Consider the following 19,972-nt stretch of genomic DNA (forward strand, 5'->3'; position numbering starts at 1 on the left):
GAGCCCCACGTGGGGCAACCCGCCTACCTTGTATCTCCCCCAGCGCTTAGAACAGTGCTCGGCACAGAAGCGCTTAACAAATACCATCATCATGATTATAGTATTATTTGAAGCCTAGAGGAGATAGGAACCGAGAAAGCGGGCATTTATGTCGAGGGCGCCAGGAGGAAAAAAAAAAAAAAAAAAATGACTCTTTCAGGTCCTCCAAGGTTTGGCCCCTTTAGTCCTTTCCGCCAGTCTTCCGGTGACGTCACGGGTCCGGCCGCCATTTTGGATGGTGGCCGCTGGGGGCGGTAGTTCCCTCGCGCGTTGCCCGACGGGAGTTGTAGTTCGGCCTCTCGTCTTCGTCCCCCCCCCTCCCCGCCCGGGCCGGAAGTGGGGTGAGGGGAACGTGCGCGCGCCTTGGGAGGGAGGGAGGGAGGGAGGGAGGGTGGCTGAGGTAAATCTGCCGAGCGGGGCCATGGCCGAAGGGCAGGGATGTGTGGGGTCGAGGAGGAGCCCGGGGGAAGGGGAAGGGGCCGGGTCCCCGGGGCCGGGGCGGCGCCGCTGACGTATCTCTCGGCCACCCCTTCTCACGACTAGCCATGAACGGCCAGGCGGACGGCGAGGTCGACTACAAGAAGAAATATCGGAACCTGAAGAGGAAACTCAAGTTCCTCATCTATGTGAGTGTCTCCCGGCCGCGCCTGAGGAAAAAAAAGAGAGAAAAAGAGAGAGACGGTGTGCCCCCCCCCCCCCCCCCCCCCCCCGGCCTCCACCCCGCGGGGGTGACCTCTGAACTCTCCCCGTCAATCAAGCGGATTGACGCGTACTGGCCGAGGGCTTGGCCGGCTGATGATAATGTTGGTATTTAAGCGCTTACTATGTGCGGAGCACTGTTCTAAGCGCTGGGGGAGATACAGGGGAATCAGGTTGTCCCACGTGGGGCTCCCAGGCTTCATCCCCATTTGACAGATGAGGGCACTGAGGCACAGAGATGTGAAGTGACTTGCCCACAGTCACACAGCTAAGTGGCAGCGTTAGGATTTGAACCCATGACCTCTGACTCCCAGGCCCGGGCTCTTTCCACCGAGCCACGCTGCTTCCCACAAGCATTGGACTATGCTCCACCAGCCTGGTTTAATAATAATAATAATAATAATGATGTTGGTATTTGTTAAGCGCTTACCATGTGCAGAGCACTGTTCTAAGCGCTGGGGGAGATACAGGGTCATCAGGTTGTCCCACGTGGGGCTCCCAGGCTTCATCCCCATTTGACAGATGAGGGCACTGAGGCACAGAGATGTGAAGTGACTTGCCCACAGTCACACAGCTAAGTGGCAGCGTTAGGATTTGAACCCATGACCTCTGACTCCCAGGCCCGGGCTCTTTCCACCGAGCCACGCTGCTTCCCACAAGCATTGGACTACGCTCCACCAGCCTGTTTTAATAATAATAATTTTGGTATTTAAGCGCTTACTATGTGCAGAGCACTGTTCTAAGCGCTGGGGGAGATACAGGATCATCAGGTGGTCCCACGTGAGGCTCACAGTCTGAAAGAAGCAGCGTGGCTCCGGGGAAAGAGCCCGGGCTTGGGAGTCAGAGGTCACGGGTTCGAATCCCGGCTCTGCCACTTGTCAGCTGGGTGACTGTGGGCCAGTCACTTCACTTCTCCGGGCCTCAGTTCCCTCATCTGTCAAATGGGATGAAGACTGTGAGCCTCACGTGAGAAAACCTGATTACCTTGTATCTCCCCTCAGCGCTTAGACTGTTCTAAGCACATAGCTTTGCACATAGTAAGTGCTTAACAAATACCACCATCATTATTATTATTATTCTCTGTGCCTCAGTTCCCTCTGTAAAATGGGGAGGAAGTCTGTGAGCCTCACTTGGGACAACCCGACTACCTTGTAACTACCCCAGCGCTTAGAACAGTGCCCTGCACATAGTAAGCGCTTAACAAATACCAACATTGTTATTCCCATTTGACAGATGAGGCAACTGAGGCCCAGAGAAGTGAAGTGACTTGCCCACAGTCACGCAGCCGCCAGCCACTTGTCTGCTGTGTGACCTTGGGCCAGTCACTTAACTTCTTTGTGCCTCAGTTACCACATCGGTAAAAATGGGGCTTAAAAAATGTGAGCCCCACGTGGGACAATCTAATTACCCTGTATCTCCCCCAGCGCTTAGAACAGTGCTCTGCACATAGTAAGCGCTTAAATACCATAATTATTATTATGAAGTGGCACAGCCAGGATTCGAACCCATGACCTCTGACTCATTCATTCAGGAGTATTTATTGAGCGCTTCCTATGTGCAGAGCACTGTACTAAGCGCTTGGAATGTACAAATCGGTAACAGATAGAGACAGTCCCTGCCCTTTGACGGGCTTACAGTCTAATCGGGGGAGACGGACTGACAAGAACAATGGCAATAAATAGAATCAAGGGGAAGAGCATCTCATTAAAACAATAGCAAATCCGGGCTCTTTCCACTGCGCCATGCTGCTTCTATGTGGTTTCTGTGCCCACAACAAGCTTCCAGCCTAGAGGAGGAGACAGGCATTAATGTAAACAAATAAATTACGGATAGGTTCCGAGGTGCTGTGGGGCGGAGGGAGGGGATGAACAAAGGGTGCCAATCCAAGTGCCAGGGTGACGCAGAAGGAAATGGGAGAAAAGGAGGGCCTAATAATAATAATAAGAATGATGGCATTTAAGCGCTTACTATATGTAAAGCTCTATTCTGAGCGCTGGGAAGGATACAAGGTGATCAGGTTGTCCCACGTGGGGCTCACAGTCTTAATCCCCATTTGACAGTTGAGGGAACTGAGGCACAGAGAATTTAAGTGATCTGCCCAAAGTCACACAGCTGACAAGTGGCGGAGCTGGGATTCGAACCCGTGACCTCTGAGTCCCCAGCCCGTGCTCTTTCCACTGAGCCACGCCAAGTCGGGGAAGGCCTCTCGGAGGAGATGTCCTTTTAATAAGGCTTTGAAGGTGGGGATAGTGATCGGCCCAGACCCACGGTACAGTGCTCTGTACACAGTAAGTGCTCAGAAAATGCCATCGATGATAACTATGATGCTGTTCATCCGCTCTCCCCTGTCGTTTTAGGAACATGAGTGTTTCCAGGAGGAATTGAGGAAGGCGCAGAGGAAACTCCTGAAGGTGTCTCGAGACAAGAGGTGCGGGGAGAGGCCTGGGTCAGCGTTGACAGGAAAAGCAGGGCAGGGGTCCGAATCTTGAGGGGGAAGGAGCGAAGGGTGTTCAGGGGGCCTCGGTGGGAAAAGCTAGGGGGAGAGTGCTGGGAAGTGAGGAAACTATCCGTCTTTCCCTATCTCTCGTTAGTTTTCTCCTGGATCGGCTCCTGCAGTATGAGAATGTAGATGAAGACTCTTCAGGTAAGGAAGAGCTACACGGATGGCAGTTGGCGACAGGAGGCAGATCGTTTTGAGATAACATCACCCACCCCGACCCATTCTCTTTTCGCCACTTGGGCTCTGCCTAGGCCTGCCTGTCTCGTCAAGTGTCACCTGACCATTCGCAGTTCTCCCAAGTGCATAGTACAGTGCTCTGCACACAGTAAACGCCCCCACAGAGACCACCGAATGAATGAATTCCGCTCCCCAAGCTCGACGATCACCTCTCCGTTCCCTCGGCCTCTCATCTTCCCCGACTCCGATCATTCAGCGGCAGACTCGATACCCCTCAGACATACAAAATCCAGTCCTCGCTTCTCTTCCAGACTCCGACGCCACCGCCTCCTCGGAAAATAGCGAGACAGAGGGGACGACCAAACTGGTCGAGACCCCGGCCCCCAAGAGGTATGGAGAAATGATCCCTTCGTTCCCCTTCCTGCCAGCAACTCGGCACTTTTCTGGGTTCTGACTGGGGACCTCTGTGGGCTGGGTTCTGACCCTCTCATATGTTCTCTCTCTCTCTAGGAAGAAAAGCCCCCAGCTGGGGGGTGCCCCTTCACCCTCTGCCCTCTCTCTGCCACCCTCCGGGTTTCCCCTGCAGGCTTCTGGAGCTCCCTCCCCCTATCTGAGCTCGGTGAGTAGGACCTGTGGGGGATGTGATTTTCCAAGTCTCAAACGGTAACTTTGGCTTGAGGGTTAGGTGAGGGGTGAGCTACCCTGGTGGGTGTGGGTTATGGGCTTGACCAGGGCTCAACGTGGCAAAACTTCCCTTGGGAAATTCGGTTAGGTTTCCTTGGTAAAATAGGCTTCTCTGCCGGACCACAGACGGTGGGAGTTTTGGGCTCCGTGTTGGGTTTGCTGGGGCAGGGCCCGGGGTGGCAGAGATCGCCGCCTGAAAGGAGAGGAAAGGCAACATGGAAGAGGCCCCAACTACAGCTTGGCCAGGGTGAAATATGACAGCATTGTCTTGTTGAAGGAGAGTTATTACAGTGGAAATGGACCCTGTTGCACCTGGTCCAGAATCCAGCCTTGTAGAGCCGGAGGTAAATTTAGGCTCTGTAGGTAGGTTTTGGCTCATCCAACCCGGAGTGGCTAAAGTAGAAGTCTCCCAATCCAAAGCATCAGGAGGGCATGGGAGAAGGTCCCGGGCGACAAACACACCGGTTTCTAAACTGAGGGCTCTTCAGGGCCGGGCCGAGGCCTACTGGTACCGAGTGTGAGTGTGAGTCTCCGTCTCGGGTCCTCTCTGCGGGAGGTGTGGGGAAAGGCCTGCGGGATTGGGAGCAGTGCAGGCAGAGGTGGCCGGGCCTTCCCACACTCATCACCGTCTTTTTGTTTCTCCATTTTCTCTCATTTGGTTTCCCCTGCCTTCTCTGTCCCCTATCGCCCTGTTCCCCCTCCCCAACCTGTTGTCCCATCTCCATTCTCTCCCTTTGCCCCTCCCCTGCAGCTGGCCTCCCCACCATACCACCCTTTCCCCTCCGACTACTTGGCCCTGCAGCTGCCCGAGCCCAGTCCCCTGAGGCCCAAGCGGGAGAAACGGCCCCGCCTGCCCCGGAAACTCAAGGTACCTTGCTTTTGCGGGGGCGGGGGCGGCCTGGGAGTTTTGGGAGCGAGGGAGTGGGGTGAAGAAATGACCTGTTGAACTGCCCTTTTGGGGACTGGGGCAGTGTTTTTTTTGTCTGTAAATGAATATTATAGAAAGGAGGAAGGCCAAAAGGGGCTGAGATCGCTGAGATAGGGAGTTCCATTATCCTCAAGGAAAGTTTTGAAGTGTGCCGATCACACCTTTAATGAGCTTCGTGAGAAATGAAGGAAACACACAAGGTCAAGCTGGTTCACACCACTAGCCCACTCTTCTGCCTCCAATGTGGGAGGCTCGGAAGAAGGGCGTGACGGTTGCGCTCTTTGACATCCGGCCTTAAGTCGTAAACTTAATTTACGGCACTTCCCTCGGAATTTGTCTAAGCTCTTCTTGAATTTACTGATGTGAGATCTGCAGACAAAACCAAAATGTTGCTGGGGGATGGCAGGGTGACAGCCGACTCTTTGAAGATTACTGCCTATTGCTGGCTGGCCCTTTACGTGACTAAGTTAAGTAGGGTCTGTCTTTTTGGCTGTGGACCGATAAAAAGAATGTAATAAGAATGGGTCAGGAAGTGAGGTGTCACGTTAAGGAGTTTTTCTTTTAGTAAAGACCGAAGGTAGGGAAGTTTTTGCTATTACACACACTGTTGGGGTTGAGATTTAGCAGGTGTTTTTGATAGGCCAAAAAGTTCTAAAAAGAGTAAACAGAGACAAGATCCCTGCTTTTTTATGGTATTTGTTAAGCGCATATTATTTGGCAGGCACTGTTCTAAGTGCTGGTGTAGATACAAGCTGATCAGTTTGGACAGTCAGTCCCCGTTTTACAGATGAAGTGACTGAGGCACAGAGAAGTGAAGTGATTTGCCCAGGGTCACCCTGCAGACAAGTGGCAGAGCCGGGATTAGAACCCAGGTCCTTCTGCCTCCCGGCCCCCTGCTCTATCCACTAGGCCACGCTGCCTCCTCAGGTGCTGAATGCAGGAGCAGCTCACAGGCTTTGAGTCGAAAATCAGGCTGTGGCAGACAAACCGAAAGATTCCAAGTGTCTCCTTGCAGAACAACCTTGGAATCCAATCAGTCTTTCAGTCAGTCTTATTTATTGCATGCTTCCTGCATGCAAAGCACTACATTCAAGGGTGTATTTAGCACTCGCTGGGTGCGGAGCACTGTCCTAAGCCCTTGGGAAGGTACAGTAAAAGAGTTGGTAAGGTGTGATCCCCGCCCACAAGGAACTTGCAGTCTCCACGGGGAGACAGACATTAAAATAGATTAGTGGTGGAAATCTGTCTTAAAGATAGGGGGTGAGTGAGCATTTTTATATTAGGTGCTGGATCAAATTTGATTCCCAAAATAACATCTTGTCCTTGCCCGGGAGAAACTTATGATTTGGGGGAGATATTTCTTCACCACAAGGAGGGAAGAAAAGTTTTTTTTAAAAAAAAGACCAAAGCTCAGCAGAGGGGTGGGCCAAGAAACAATCACCTTTGAAACTACTTAACATCGCTTCCCCAAGAAGTATTGGAAACTCGAGAGCGCCGCTGACCGTTCCTATAGCGGAATGGAGTATTTTTGACGGCCGACCAAAATTGGCACAGTGTTAGTCGGAGGGGACGACTGGCCAAGCGTTGGCCCGACTTCCCTTTCCGACTTTTTCTCGACCTTCAAGGAGGTGAAGCCAGGGACTTGGAAAGGAAGTTCTCACTGGCTGCCCCTTACGTGTCTTCCCCTGCAGATGCCCGTGGGTCCGCCCGAGTGTCCGGTGGGCGGCCCGCTGTCCTTCCCGGGGCGAGGAGCCGGCGAGGGGGGCGTAGGGGCGGCCCTGGCCCCGCTGGGGGCCACCAAGCTGCCCCCCCACACCATCCTGAGCACAGTCCCGCGGCAGATGTTCAGCGATGCCGGCAGCGGGGACGACGCCCTGGATGGAGACGACGACCTGGTGATCGACATCCCTGAGTGACTGGCCTCTTCCTTCTCGCTCCAAGGACTGTGGGTGCCCCCTCCCTTCAGGAAGCCCCAGCTCAGATCGTGACCCACTCTCTTATCCGTCTCTCCTCCTTCCTCTGCGCCCCCCCCCCCAAGTTATCCCTTCAGTCTCCCTCCTATTTTTTCCCTTTCTTGTCTGCTTTCTCCCCCAGAAACTTCACCTGCTTCCCCGTGCGTTCCTCCCCTCCCCACCCCCCGTCCCCTCTGCCCCATTCCCAGGCGGTTGCAAAGATGAACTGCCAGTGACTCCTTTTTGCTTCTCTGAGACTTTTTATTGATTTTTTTCGGTTTCCGTGGTTTTGGCATCGACACAATCAAAAGGCTTATAAACATGCAACACGGACCGACAGAGCGGGGGCCGGGGGAAGAGGGGCGGAGAGGAAGCCCCCACACCGGCTCCACCCCCCCATTCTCCCTCACCCCTGAAAGAGTGGAAATACCCTGCTGTTCCTTTAACGAGTCAGTCCCTTTTTCTTAGATTTATTTTTTTTTTGACTGCAGGAGGCAAATTTTATAGAAAGGGTGGGCCTTGCAAAGCAGAAAAGACAACACTGGCGCCCGAACCCTTAAGGGGAGCGTCCTCCCGATCTCTGGATTGCAGCCCCAAAAGAATATGCCGTAAAGGAGCAGACCAAGGTACTTCCAGGGGAGACCGGGCATGCCTGTCTCCCATTCCTGAAGGCAAAGCTCACGGGACTGTCCACCCTCTAACGGGGGTGGGTTACCAGTGCTGATTTTTTTTTTTTTTTTTGGCCACAAACCAAAATTTTTGTCATTGGGTGGTGTTTTTTTTTCCTGTAAACTTTCTCCCCACCTTATCCTCCCCGAATCCGGCTTTTCTCCCCTTCTGAAGGGATTTTTGCCGGGGCAGCCTGGAGAGGTGGGAAAGAGGAGAAATGACCCCAGAGGGAGAGGGGCATTAAAAAAATCCCCCCCTCCTTTACACATGCGTGTGCTGTGGTTTATTTGCATATAACATCACATCAGGCAGTAGGAAATTTGCATATGTCCCTGTCCCGGTCCCCAACCCCCACAAAAAGACAACCCCACATTAACAAAGTGAATCTCACGAAATAAGACAGGAAGTGTTGGGGGGCGGTGAGGAAGCGTGAGCCCTTCTCTCCCCCCGTGTAAACGTGCAACACACTCGTGCGAAATTTAGTCACAATCACATCCCCTCTCCCCCTTCCCTTTCTCCCTCTGTGATAACAGGGGCGGGTTTTCTGTTTCTTTTCCGACTAGAGGAGCCGAGTCCCCCACCTCCCCCACGGCCGTGGAGGAGGGGACCGCTGGAGAAACGGAGCGTTCGGTTTCTCCTAAAGACATCCCCCGGCTCAGTGCAGAAGACGGCCCCCTTCCCAATACGTCCCATCCCCCACTCGGAGCTGGGAGCTGGGGGACCGAGAGACCAGAGAATCAGAGATCGAGCCGGGCCGATCACGCCCTTCAAGCTCCCCCGCCCCCTCTTACTGTCTCGCCAGAGGAGGAGCGCGGGCCGGCCGAAGGGAGGAGCGCGGTCGGGCCCCGAGCCGCCCCTGCCGCCTGCCGTCCCCGGGCCGGGAGGTCAGGCGGAGTAGGAGGCGGGGGGCAGCTCGCTGGTCAGGGTGTGCCAGTGTTCCAGTGCCGTGTCTGGCCGCCGCAGGCACTCTCCCCAGTGCTTCAGTGCCTCGCCTTGGGAGCCGGGCCCCAGAGACACCCCACCTGGGGAGAGGCGGGGGAATTCAGGGCCCAGGCGCTTCTCCCCCCTTGTTCTACGGTATGGTTGAGCGCCTTTTGTGTGCCAAGCAGCGTTCTAAGCGCTGGGGTTGGTGTGGGTTTAGCAGGTTGGACACAGTCACTGTCCCACACGGGCCTCACATTCTAAGACGGTGGGAGAACAGTTACTTAACCCCAGTTTTAGAGATGAGGTATCCTAGGCACAGAAAAGTTAAATGACTTGCCCAAGATCACACAACAAGCGAGCTGCAGAGCTGGGATTAGGATGCAGGTCCTCTGGCTCCCTTGCCCGTGCTCTTTCTACTAGGCCATGCTGCTTCCCCCGGCTCCTGGAGTCTCTCTAGATTGTCCCCAGGGCCTAGGGGACTCATCCGTCCCCTGACCTCACCCCTACTCTCCCCGGGAAGGTGACGGGGGACCCACCCCAATACATCCGGGTGGCCTGGCCCGCCCCAGGAGTCCCCCAGCCCTCTTAATATATGAACCCCAGACCCCGGGCATCTCCCTTCCGGGCCCCTCACCGATGAAGTCGTTGGATTTGCCAATGTCGTAGTCCCAGACGGTTATCTCCAGGGTCTTGGTGGCCAGGGCTGGAAGCTCCATCTCATAGAAGAACTCCTGCGGGGTGAGGAAGTAGAGTATGGGGACAGAGTAGGAAGGGGAGGGAAGTCAGGGCCGGGGGGAGAGATCAAGCAGTGGTATTTACAGAGCGCTTGCTATGTACAGAGCGCTGTTCTAGGTGCTTAAGACCGTACGACAGAATTAGACGTGTTCCCTGCCCATAGCAAGGTGACGGTCCAGAAAGGCGACAGTCCAGAAAGCCGACGAAAAGGAAGAGAAGAGTTTCCCATCTTCCCGCTCCCTCCTTCTGACCTAGCAATCGCCACCCTCTCTCCTTCTCCCAGGAGGAACTCACCTCGTTGAATTCAGGATTCAGGGTTTTCTTCTTCACGGCAGTTTTGTGCTTTGATTTTTTCTCCACGTCGGGTCTCAGATACCTGTGGAGGAAGCTGTGAGTTGGGGGAGGCACCCCGGTTCTGGAAAGGGGACAGGGTCTGGTGGCGTTGGGGGGAGAGGGGTGTGTCACAGGGAGAAGGGTGTGCGTTTTGGGGGCGGGCGGGCGTGCGTGTGTAAGGCCATGGTCCTGGTCCTGGGGGTAGGGTCAGGGCTGAGGCCCAGGGGCCCGGAGTCAGGCAGGAAGGCTGGGGAAGAACCACGGGCTGAGATCGAGGGCATCCGGTTCCAGGAAGAAAGTAAGGCCGGGGCCCCCGGCCTCCTGGGTTCCTCACGTCTTGACGTAGGGGTCAGAGTAGCCATTGACATCCATGGCTGCCAGGTGGGCGCAGCGCACGATGCCCACCAGCAACCCCCGGGGCTGCTGGGAGCTGTAGGTCAGGCTGAGCAGGATGCGCCCCCGCTCCTCCAGCAGACCCTGGCCCTGTTCGGCTCGCTCCAGCTGGGGAAGACATCAAAACTGGCTGAAGGGAAACCCCTTACCCCCCAACCCTCCTCCCGGGACTAGGAGCTCAGCCCTGACTCCCACCCCTCTCCAACTCTGCTCCTTCCACCGCCCCATCCCCGACGGGCTCCCCTCTTCCCTCATCTCAGCTCTACTCCCTGCCGCCCCCATCCCATCCCGGCTCCGCTCCCAACTCCTTCCCCCGGCCCTCCCCAACCTCTCCGGCCTGTCCTCTGAAGATAGTGACTGGGCACCCGCTAAAGGGCTGGTGAGGGTAGACCGGAGGAGGGGGAATGTTGGTCGTATCCCCTCACCTCTTTCAGGTAGCAGGAAATGCCTCGCAAGGCAGCCGACATGGCCGAAGGGGAGGCCAGCTAAGGGAAACGAGGGGAAGGGTGGAGGAAGACGAAGGGAAGAAGCAGAAACGAGAAGGAGTCGTTTCCGGGGAACGGCAGATTCTCCCACTCGGGCTCCGATTCTCCCAACCCACCAGGATCTCTCTTCCTCCAGACCCACGCCCAGCCCCCTGGCTCTGGTTCCCTTCTGCTGGAAGTCCTCGAGTCGGGTAGGAGAGCCCATCTGTTCCCGAGCCTCAGGTGAGCTGGAGATCTGGCTAGAGGGACGGTGTGTGTGTGTCGGCGGGGGAAAGGGAGGAGGAAGGGGACGACGACGGGTTGAAGCCGCACTGACCGGGACCTGCCGCTCCAGGCAGATGTTGAAATGCTTCTTCTGCGCGGGTTTGAGGCGTCTCAGGGGCACCCGGGTCTCCCCGATAAACTCGTTGTGGCTCAGCTTATCCTCGTCACACACCGCAATCCTGAGAGGGGAGTGAAGTAGGGGGTTCGCAGGAGGGCAGCCTCCAGCTGTCCACGCATCCTACCCGCCGGTCCCCAGTTCTCCAGACCTCCCGGAGGCCGGGGCCCTGCCGTCCTCGGCTCAGAGAGCCGAGGAGGGGGTTCATTGAGCAGGAGGATCCGTGGGGGAGAAGCGCGGGTCGGAGGGGCTAGGGTGCACCGTCTCGTGTATCACCATTTCCCCAGCCCCCCTCTTAGTACAGTGCTCTGTACACAGTAAGCACTCAATGGATACCACTGATGGATCGAAACTAGAGAAGTGATTAGCCGAGGGCTGTGGCCTGAGGACAGACTTACAGAACGGGGCGATGCTATCCCCCTCTAGACCGTAAGATCGTTGTGGGACGGGAATGTGACTGTTATATTGTTCTCTTGTACTCTCCCAAGCGCTTAGTACGGTGCTCTGCACACAGTAAACCTTCAGTAAGGCAGATTAACCGACTGACCTAAGGAGTCAGCAGCAGTATACACCAACATAAGAGCACGGGCTTGGGGGTCGGAGCTTGCGGGTTCGAACCCCGGGTCGGCCACTTGTCAGCTGTGTGACTTTGGGCAAGTCACTTAACTTCTCTGCGCCTCTGTTACCTCATCTGTAAAATGGGGACTAAGACTGTGAGCCCCACATGGGACAATCTGATCTCCTTGATCTACCCCAGTGCTTAGAACAGTGCTTGGCACATAGTAAGCGCTTAACAAATACCGTCATTATCATTATTATTACAGACCAATCGCTGATCATGAATTACCTTTATGCAAAGGCGATCTATGAAGGCTACCGTTAAACAAGGGCCGTTACTGTCCTAACGCTTTTAGGTGGTTTAAGATATTACGGGGAGAGCATTCAACCGATCGTCTTTGTTGAGCACTTACTGTGTGCAAAGCACTGTGCCAGTTGAGAAGCAGCATGGCCTTGCGAATAGAGCTGGTAGTCAGAACGACCTGGGTTCTAATCCCCAGATTTGCCCCTCGTCCTGCTGTGTGATCTTGGGCAAGTCACTTAACTTCTCTGTGCTTCAGTTACTTCATCTATAAAATGGGGAGGGCTCACAGTTTTCATCCCCACTTTACAGATGAGGTAACTGAGGCACAGGGAAGTGGGACACGGACAGTGTCCAACTTGATTCATTTATATCTACCCCGGCACTTAGGTCAGCGCCTGGCACCGTACAGAGTAAGCACTTAATGAATACCATTTTTTTTTTAAAAGAGCTATTTGGAAGTTGAGATGGTGGAATCTCGAAGTCAGTGAAGGGCTCCCACCCATCCATCCAGCCTATGAAGGTGCCCATTCTGCCTGTGGGTCCTGGACTGGGGGTGGATTTGGGCTGAAGCAGCAGGGGAAGGGCACGCTTGAAACGTGGGTTCTGAGATCCAGAGTTCTTCAGCCGGAGAGCCCTGGGAGTCCAGATGCGGATCACTACGTCCTAAGCCAGCCAGAAGATTTGGATCTCTTTCTGGATCAACCAGGGAGCCAGCGTTGGCCAAGTTGACCAGGCCACTTTCTCCTCCCACCTCTTCTCTGTCACTCTCAACCCAGGACAGGGTTGGGGAAGAATGTATTAGTGAAGGGAAAATTTTCAGAGAGGTGCTAACCGGCTCCCTGGTCCCCCAGCTCAGGTCCTGGTCCTCCCACCAGGAGTCAGCAGGGCTGGAAGGGCGGGGAACCCCAGAGGACCATTATGGGGCTGTTTGGAGCGTGTGAAACTCTCAAGGAAGCTCAGAGACTTCTAGACTGAACTGGAATCTAATCCCGACACTGCCACTCGTCTCCCGTGTGACCTCGGGCAATGGAAAGAGCCCAGGCTTGGGAGTCAGAGGTCATGGGTTCAAATCCAGCCTCAGCCGCTTCTCAGCTGGGTGGCTTTGGGCAAGTCACTTCACTTCTCTGGGCCTCAGTTCCCTCATCTGTAAAATGGGGATGAAGACTGTGAGCCCCACATGGGACCACCTGATCACCTTGTATCCCCCCCAGCGCTTAGAACAGTGCTTTGCACATAGTAAGCGCTTAACAAATGCCATAATTATTATTATTATTATTATAACTTCTCTGGGCCTCAGTTTCCTCAACTGAAAAAGGGGGATTCAATACCTACTCTCTCTTCTCCTTAGACTGCAAGCCCCATGTGCGGCAGAGGCTGTGTCCACCCTGATTTGTATTGTATTTACCACCAGTGCTTAGCATAGTGCTTGGCCTATTATTATTATTGTTATTATTATTATCTGGAGCCAACCAAACTGAACTTGACTCCTCGAAGAGTGGTCCAGAGGGCCACAGGCTAGGCCCCCCGATTTTTCCATCATTATAGACATCATCATCATCCTTCCCGTCTCACAAGCCCATAACCTTGGCATTCTCCTCAATTCATCTCTCTCACTCAACCTGAGTATTCAGTGATTCACCCAATCCTTTCGGTTCTACCTCCGTAAAACCTCTTGAATCTATCCCTTTCTTTCCATCCAAACTGCCATCACACTGATCCAAGCACTTATCATATCCTGCCTTGACTCTCGCTGACCTCCCCGCCTCCTGTATCTCCCCTCTCCAGTCTGTACTTCACTCTGCTGCCCAGATTATTTTTGTAAATAAAAGTTCAGTCCACAGTCCTCAAAAACTGCCAATAGCTGCCCATCCAACTCCGCATCCACCAGAAACTCCTCACCATCGGTTTTAAAACATTCAATCAGGCCTCCCAGCTCCTACCTTACCTGGCTGATTTCCTACTCCAAGCCAGCCTTCCCGCTTCTCTCCGCTAGCACCAACCTACTCCCGTACCTCAGTCCGGTCTGCCTCCCCACCAGTCCCTTGTCGACTTGCTCCCGCGGGCCTCAAACTCCCTCCTGCTTCATCTCTGACAGACCGCCACTCTCCCCATCTTCAAAGCCCCCAAATCTCATCTCTTCTGAGAGAGAGGCCTTTCCTGACAAAGCCCTCAAATCCCCTTCTTGTTCTGCCTTCCGTGTTGATACGACTGGGTCTGTACCCCTTAAACTCTTGCGATTCACCCCAGCCCCACAGCACTCATGTACATGTCCTTACGCTCTGCCCTTTTCTCTATCTGTAATCTATTTCTATGCCCATCTCCTCCTCTAGTCCATAACGAGAGACCCGGAGAGAGCCCGGGCCCGGGAGTCAGAAGGACCTGGGTTCTAATCCCTCCTTTGCCACATGTCTGCTGTGTGACCTTGGGCAAGTCACTTCACTTCTCTGGACCTCAGTGACCTCACCTGTCAAAATGGGAATTAAGACTGTGAGCCCCAAGTGAGACAGCGCCTGTGTCCACTCTGATTATCGTGTATCTACCCCAGCGGTTAGAGCAGTGCTCGGCACCTAACGAGTGCTTAACGAGTACTGTAAATAATTATTGTTTTTATTACTGTGCTAAGCTCCTCGTGGGCAGGGATCATGTCTACCAATTGTACTGTACTTTCCCAAGGGCTTAGTACAGTGCTCTGCCCAAGGTAAGCACCTAATAAATACCACAGACCGATCGATGATTCGACTCAGGGCGTCTCAGCCGGGGCCGCCCTGGAACTTTAGGCTCTGAGATTTCTAAAGTAGCAAAGAGAAGGATGGGGCTGGGATCTACAGCACGAGAAGCCCGGATCTGAGGTTCAGTGACACGAGGTGTTGCTTTAGAGGAGCTAAGAGAGGGGGCCGTTCCAGGGAGAAAACCTTTAAGGAGGTTGGGGGAAGGGGCCCCGAGAGTGACACGAGTTATCTATCCCTGAGGGATGGGCAAGGGACCCACGGGGAGTGATGGACGGGATGGCTCCAGAGGGGTCGTGGGAGAAATTCCAGGGCCCGGTGGACCTCTCTCTGATTGGTGACCGCTTCACGCTCTCACACCGCAATAGGGGATTTTTTTTACTGATTCTTGATTCTATGTATTGCCATTGTTCTTGTCTGTCCCTCTCCCCCGATTAGCCTGTAAACCCGTCAAAGGGCAGGGACTGTCTCTGTTACCGATCTGTCCATTCCAAGCGCTTAGTACAGTGCTCTGCACATAGCAAGAGCTCAATAAATACTATCGAATGAATGAATTTTATCGGGGGAAAAAGCGTTTGTGTTTGGTAAGGAGTTGTGGCCACTTCCTCACGCCGGGCTGGGATCAGATGCGGGAGGAGATGGTCTCTGGACCCCGAAGAGGACAGCTCCCTCGGGGAGCAGGGGGCCAAGGACTTCTTTTTCTGAGCATTACAGGGATAACGGTCTTTCCCTACACCGTGGTAAAATGAAAAGTCTCCATTGCCATTCTGGTGGAAAGGGAAGACGGAGACAGGGAAAGATGAGATGCGGGGGACCTCAGCCTTTCTGAGGACTGAAGGGTGAGCCAGTGCATCTCACGGCCCTCCCTTAGCCCCACCCACATCCCACCCCATCCCTCCTGCATCGGAATCTGTAAAATCGAAGTTGTCGGAAGTCTCCGAGTGCTCTGATTGGTCCGAGAGAGTCCCAGACAGCGATTGGCTGGGATGCCTGGTGCATGGGGGCCTGAGGGGGAGGAGGGAAAAGGGGGGGCGTGAGTAATGAGCATCTCCCTCCCACCTGCTGCAGCTCTGCCTCCCAGCAGAGCTGGAGCAGGACTGCGGTGGACAGGGCCCCGAAGGGAGGGCCGGCCGGCCAGTCACTCCAAGAATCCGCGTCCGTCTCTGTCCCTGCCCTGTCCACAAGGAAGCCAGGCCCCCGGGGAATCTAGTCTAGGGTGACCCCCCTGCTGCCCTCGCCAAACCTCGCCCTAGCCCTGCCCGGCCTTCTTCCGTCGGGGCCGAGTTGGGAGCCGGGAGAGGCAAAGGCCTGGGGGAGCAGAGGGAGGGAGGGGTGCAGCTGAGGGTGAGGCCTCTAGAGGAGGAGGAGCAGGAGGAAGGAAGAGCTGAGGGCTCCCCGGGGTTGGGGGAGACGCCCCTCACCTGAGCACCTTGCGGGTGATATCCTCATCCGTGATGCCCCGATACATCAGATCCTCGTTCCACACGGGGTTCAGCGTGTTCCTCTGCGTCTTGGTCTTCAGCTTGTTCGCCTGGGGAGTCGGAGGTGGGGGTGGGGGGTGGGATCCAGGTGGAAGGAACAATGAGCGAGTCGCCGGGGCTGGAGACCTGTCACCACCGACCCGCCGATACGCAGGAGGGGAAGAAAAGTAAGAGGGAACTGCGGGGGAGCGGGAGCAGCCGAGGGAGATGGGGGCGGGCAGGGAGAGGCCCACTCTGCTGGGCGGGGAGGGGGATCGGAGTGGGGGCCTCACCGGTCCTCAGTAGAGGACGGGAGGCAGAGCTGGGGAGAGGAGAAGCAGAGGAGAAGCCTCCCGTACCCCGAGGCAGAAGGGTTACCTTGCAGGCCCCTGGTAGGAGATGCAGCTTGACATAGGGATCAGCTAGGCCATTGAAGTCCATGGGTTTGAGACCCTGGTCACAGGAAAAGGGGGGAAGGAAGAAAACATTAGCCCTTTCCTCCCTAACCCCCCCAAACAAGCTGCAGAGCCCTCAGAGACACCTTCCCCCTCCTCTCTCCCACCCCAAGCCCCAACCAAATCGGAAAGTACTGCTTAGGGAGGGGAGAGCGTCGGAGAGGGAAACGTCGAGGCGGAGGCCGTGAGAAGAGAAGATGGAGGGGGAGAGGGGTGGAGGGCGTGGAAGAGGAGAGGAGAGTTAAGGGGAGAGGGGGGAGAGTCCAAAATTGGGATGCAGTGGGGAAGGAAAAGGCAGCGAGTGAAGACACCCAGAGAAAGGCTGACAGAGGGGAGCAGAGACAGAGAGATAGATGGAGGGAGACAAGACCGGCAGAGGCGAGAACAGAAGACGGGGAGAGTTGGAGGCGATTTCGAGGATGACGGCGAAGGGGAGAGGTGACGTGATCTAATGGAAAGAGCCCGGGCCCGGGAGTCAGGACACCCGGTGTCTAGTCCCATTTCGGCTACTGGCACGCTGTGCGACCTTGGGTAGATCACTTAACCTCTCTGGACCTCAATTTCCTCACCCGTAAATGGTGAGCAGATAGATTGTGAGCCCCGAGTGGGACGGGGACTGTGGCCGATCTGAAGGACCTTGCCTCGACCCCAACGCACGTAGTAAGCACTTAATAAGTGCCATAATGATGATGATGCTGATGATAGTGACGGTGATGATGCCGCCAAAAGGGGGAAAGAGCGGGCCTCAGGCTCCAGCGGCCTCCAGGTGGGCTCAGAGCTGTCGGCTTGGACCTTCGCTCAGACGCTGGTTCTCTCCCGCACCACCCGGTGGGATGCAGCCGCCCGCCAAGTGCAGAGGGGCCTAGAGGTCAGGTCTCCGCGGGGCCGGGGGAGAGAGAGGCGGGGTCGTGGAGGAGCGGGGGAATGGAAGGAGAGAGCAGAGCTGTGGAACTTGCAGGGGAGGCACAGATCAAAGGGAGGCAGTCGGAGCTCCTGACCTTGGCCCTGAGGATGCTGCAGTGTAGAGTGCAGGAGGCCTGATCATACAGCAGGTCAAACTCCAGGGTCCCCAGGGTAGCTGTGGAGATGGGAAGGCAGGAGGGTGTCAACTTCGTGTGCGTGTGAGTGTGTGTGCTCAGTCGTGTGTGTCCGCGTCTCCAGCTGCGTGTGGGTGTGAGTGTGTCTCGGCACGAATATTTCACATTGAAAATGTACAGGCGGTCCACTTCGATAACCGCCTCTGGAACCCGTTTCCCCAGCCCCACCTTCCCCCGGCCCTCCCCCCGCCCCCAAACTTTCCCACCTCATCCCCCTGGGACCCCTGGATGGGAGCCAAGAGGCACCATCTCCCCCAAGTTTCCAAGAGCGGAGCTGATTGCCTCTGGCTCCCCGGACTCACTGGTGTCATCCGAGTCGTAGCTGTCCACTTCCGCCCCCTCCTCCGGAGCCCCTGCTCCCCGAAGTCCTCCCCCAGGGGACAGGGCCAGGGACGCGAGCCCCGCGGTGGCCCCCGCTCCTGGGGAGAGCTGGGCGGGAGGGTCTCCCCCGCCCACCTCGGGGCCCGGCCGGGGGAAATAGTCGGAAATCTGTCGGATAGGCCGGATGGGTCCCGGACAGACGTTGATGGCCATGTGCTCCTGGATGTTGATGGTCATCCGGTCACCCCTCCGGCCCCTCATCCACACACACACCCACACCCACACCCACACACGCACACACACACGCACAGACGCACGCGCTGCGGGACAGAGGAAGAGAACGGTGAGGATGGTGAATCTGGGATTAGCCTACCAGCCCCTCCGCCCTCCTCCCTCCCATTTCCTAGCCCACCCACCTCTCTTCATCCTTAACTGCCTCCTTTCTGGGATCTTAGACTCAGCAACGCATCCTAGGATCATGGGCCTCAGGCGTGAGTGAGGCCTCAGGCTCTGAGGGAAGAGGGTTCCCCCTACCCCCCACCTCGGACACCCCGGGAAAAGCCAAGAGCAGACTGGAGAGGGGCGAAGGGATGAGAGAAAAGAGAGGCAGGGGAGAAAGCTTTTGGCCACCGGAGAGATTCAAAAGGGAAGGGGAGAGGAAGCGGGAGGGGTCGTATTTCTTCCTTCCCGGGGAGAGAGGGCAGCTAAGAGGAGACGGTTGGGGTGGAAGGTCCCCTCCCCAGTGGCTCTTGCATCCTGGGGAGAGGGCGAAGAAAGGGGGCGTGGAGGGGGAGGGGGAGTTTGAGGGAGGAAAAGTCCCTGAGCCGAGACCGGGGTGCAGGGAATGGGATGTCTGATGCTCCGTTGCTTCCCAACCTCTGAGGGCTGAGGAAAGGGAGTGGGGGTTGGGGTGGGGGAAGCCCGAACCGCTGGAGATGAGGAAATTGTCTATGTCTTCTAGGCTTTAATTTCCCTCAATGATGTGTCTCAGAAGGAAACTAGAAGGGAAGGGAAGCACGTGCCGAGAGCAGGGAGGGGGTCTGAGGACTGCCTGTCCCACAGCCTCTTCCTCCCCGGCGCTGAGCCTTTGGGAGGAGGGTCCCGGTGGTCCCCTCCTCTCCCTCCAGAGCTAGTCGCCCCCCCGGGTTGGGAGCCGGGGGGACAGAGCCGCCTGGCCACCCCTGCTCATTCCCCCTGGGTTCTGCTCGTTGACCCTCCCTTGGCTCTCTCTGAACCTCAGACTCGGTCTGCCCCTCTGGACTCTCTCTGCCTTTTCTCAAGCTCCATCTGCCTCCCTGGCCTCTGTCCACCCGCCCCCTCCTCACCCACCAACTCTATTTATCGCACCGCCGGCCCCGACCTTCCTTCCCATGCACTTATTAACCCACCCAGAGCCGGTCCATCCCCTCCCGAGCTCTGTTCAGCCACTGCGGGCTCCGGTCGGCCCCCGGCCCAGCCCCCAGCGGGAGCTCTGCAAGGAAGTCCTTTCTCTCCTTGGGTCTCTGCCTCACTCCCCATCACAGGGAGATTGCAGTAAACGGGAGATAAACACGGATGCATCCCCACCCATCACCCCCAGCCCCCAGCCAGCCCCTGCCCCCCCCCCCCAATCCACCCAAGCCCCCCGGCCTGGCCCCTTCCACCTGACTCTCTCTGTGTCCAACAGGTGCTCGGGTACCCGGGAAATGCCCAAAGGGGAGGCGGAGAGATGTGGAGGGAGAGACGGCAGCCGAGGCAGTGGCAGCGGCGACAAGAGGAGATTCCAGAGGTGGAGATAGAAAGAGGAGGGGAGTCCGGCTGTGCGTGCGTGTGCGTGTCTGTGTGTGTGAGAGTGAGAGAGAGGGAGAGAGAAAGAGAGAGGAAAGAGACCGAGAGAAAGCGAACGAGCCAGCGAGAGAGAAATAAAAAGAGAGAAGGGAGGAGGAGAGAGGTGGGGATGAGGCGAGAGGCAGCAGACAGACAGAAGGACAGAGAGAGGAACAGGGAGAGGCAGAAACGGAAAGAGAAACGCAGGTGTGGGGCGATGGGTTGGGTGCACACACTCACTCACAAACACACAGAAAATCAGAGGAAAATCCCCTTATTTTCTGGGCTCGGCCCTTTCTGGGGTTCTGGATTTTTAAGGATTCACCATCCTAAAGCTAGGGAGAGAGA

At 56.1% G+C, this 19,972-nt stretch overlaps 2 protein-coding genes across 4 annotated transcripts; one reads left to right on the forward strand and one right to left on the reverse strand.

Moving 5' to 3' along the window:
- Positions 1-324: 324 nt before the first annotated feature.
- On the forward strand, positions 325-7,912 carry INO80E (INO80 complex subunit E). 3 transcript variants are annotated; one of them, XM_029058120.1, is made up of 8 exons: positions 325-380; positions 583-665; positions 3,096-3,166; positions 3,330-3,382; positions 3,727-3,805; positions 3,926-4,034; positions 4,851-4,967; positions 6,719-7,912. In XM_029058120.1, exons 2-8 carry the CDS (start codon positions 585-587, stop codon positions 6,941-6,943), a joined length of 735 nt encoding a protein of 244 aa, XP_028913953.1. In that variant the 5' UTR covers positions 325-380; positions 583-584; the 3' UTR covers positions 6,944-7,912. The 3 variants fall into 3 exon arrangements, with proteins under 3 accessions (XP_028913953.1, XP_028913954.1, XP_028913955.1); XM_029058121.1 differs by lacking the exon at positions 325-380 and adding an exon at positions 417-439; XM_029058122.2 differs by lacking the exon at positions 325-380 and having other exon boundaries at positions 467-665; positions 4,902-4,967.
- DOC2A (double C2 domain alpha) lies at positions 7,220-19,646 on the reverse strand. The gene is made up of 11 exons (XM_029058118.1): positions 19,462-19,646; positions 17,800-18,138; positions 17,399-17,478; positions 16,324-16,398; positions 15,907-16,016; positions 10,835-10,961; positions 10,459-10,518; positions 9,975-10,141; positions 9,602-9,683; positions 9,207-9,303; positions 7,220-8,670 (listed from the first exon to the last, which is right to left on the reverse strand). Exons 2-11 carry the CDS (start codon positions 18,077-18,079, stop codon positions 8,534-8,536), a joined length of 1,215 nt encoding a protein of 404 aa, XP_028913951.1. The 5' UTR covers positions 18,080-18,138; positions 19,462-19,646; the 3' UTR covers positions 7,220-8,533.
- Between the last annotated feature and the right edge of the window lie 326 nt (positions 19,647-19,972).

Source organism: Ornithorhynchus anatinus, chromosome 2 (assembly GCF_004115215.2).
Source record: "Ornithorhynchus anatinus isolate Pmale09 chromosome 2, mOrnAna1.pri.v4, whole genome shotgun sequence".
Lineage (NCBI taxonomy): Eukaryota > Metazoa > Chordata > Mammalia > Monotremata > Ornithorhynchidae > Ornithorhynchus > Ornithorhynchus anatinus.

Bases quoted from the DNA above. Each gene is read 5' to 3' on its own strand.
- INO80E (XM_029058120.1), top strand. From the start codon at position 585: ATGAACGGCCAGGCGGACGGCGAGGTCGACTACAAGAAGAAATATCGG. The intron at 3,383-3,726 runs GTAAGGAAGAGC...CTTCTCTTCCAG, and splicing joins TGTAGATGAAGACTCTTCAG to ACTCCGACGCCACCGCCTCC. The intron at 4,968-6,718 runs GTACCTTGCTTT...CTTCCCCTGCAG, and splicing joins GCCTGCCCCGGAAACTCAAG to ATGCCCGTGGGTCCGCCCGA.
- DOC2A (XM_029058118.1), bottom strand. From the start codon at position 18,079: ATGAGGGGCCGGAGGGGTGACCGGATGACCATCAACATCCAGGAGCAC. The intron at 10,962-15,906 runs GTGAGGGGCGTC...CTCCCCTCTCAG, and splicing joins ATCACCCGCAAGGTGCTCAG to GATTGCGGTGTGTGACGAGG. The intron at 10,519-10,834 runs GTCAGTGCGGCT...CGTTTCCCTTAG, and splicing joins GCCTGGAGCGGCAGGTCCCG to CTGGCCTCCCCTTCGGCCAT.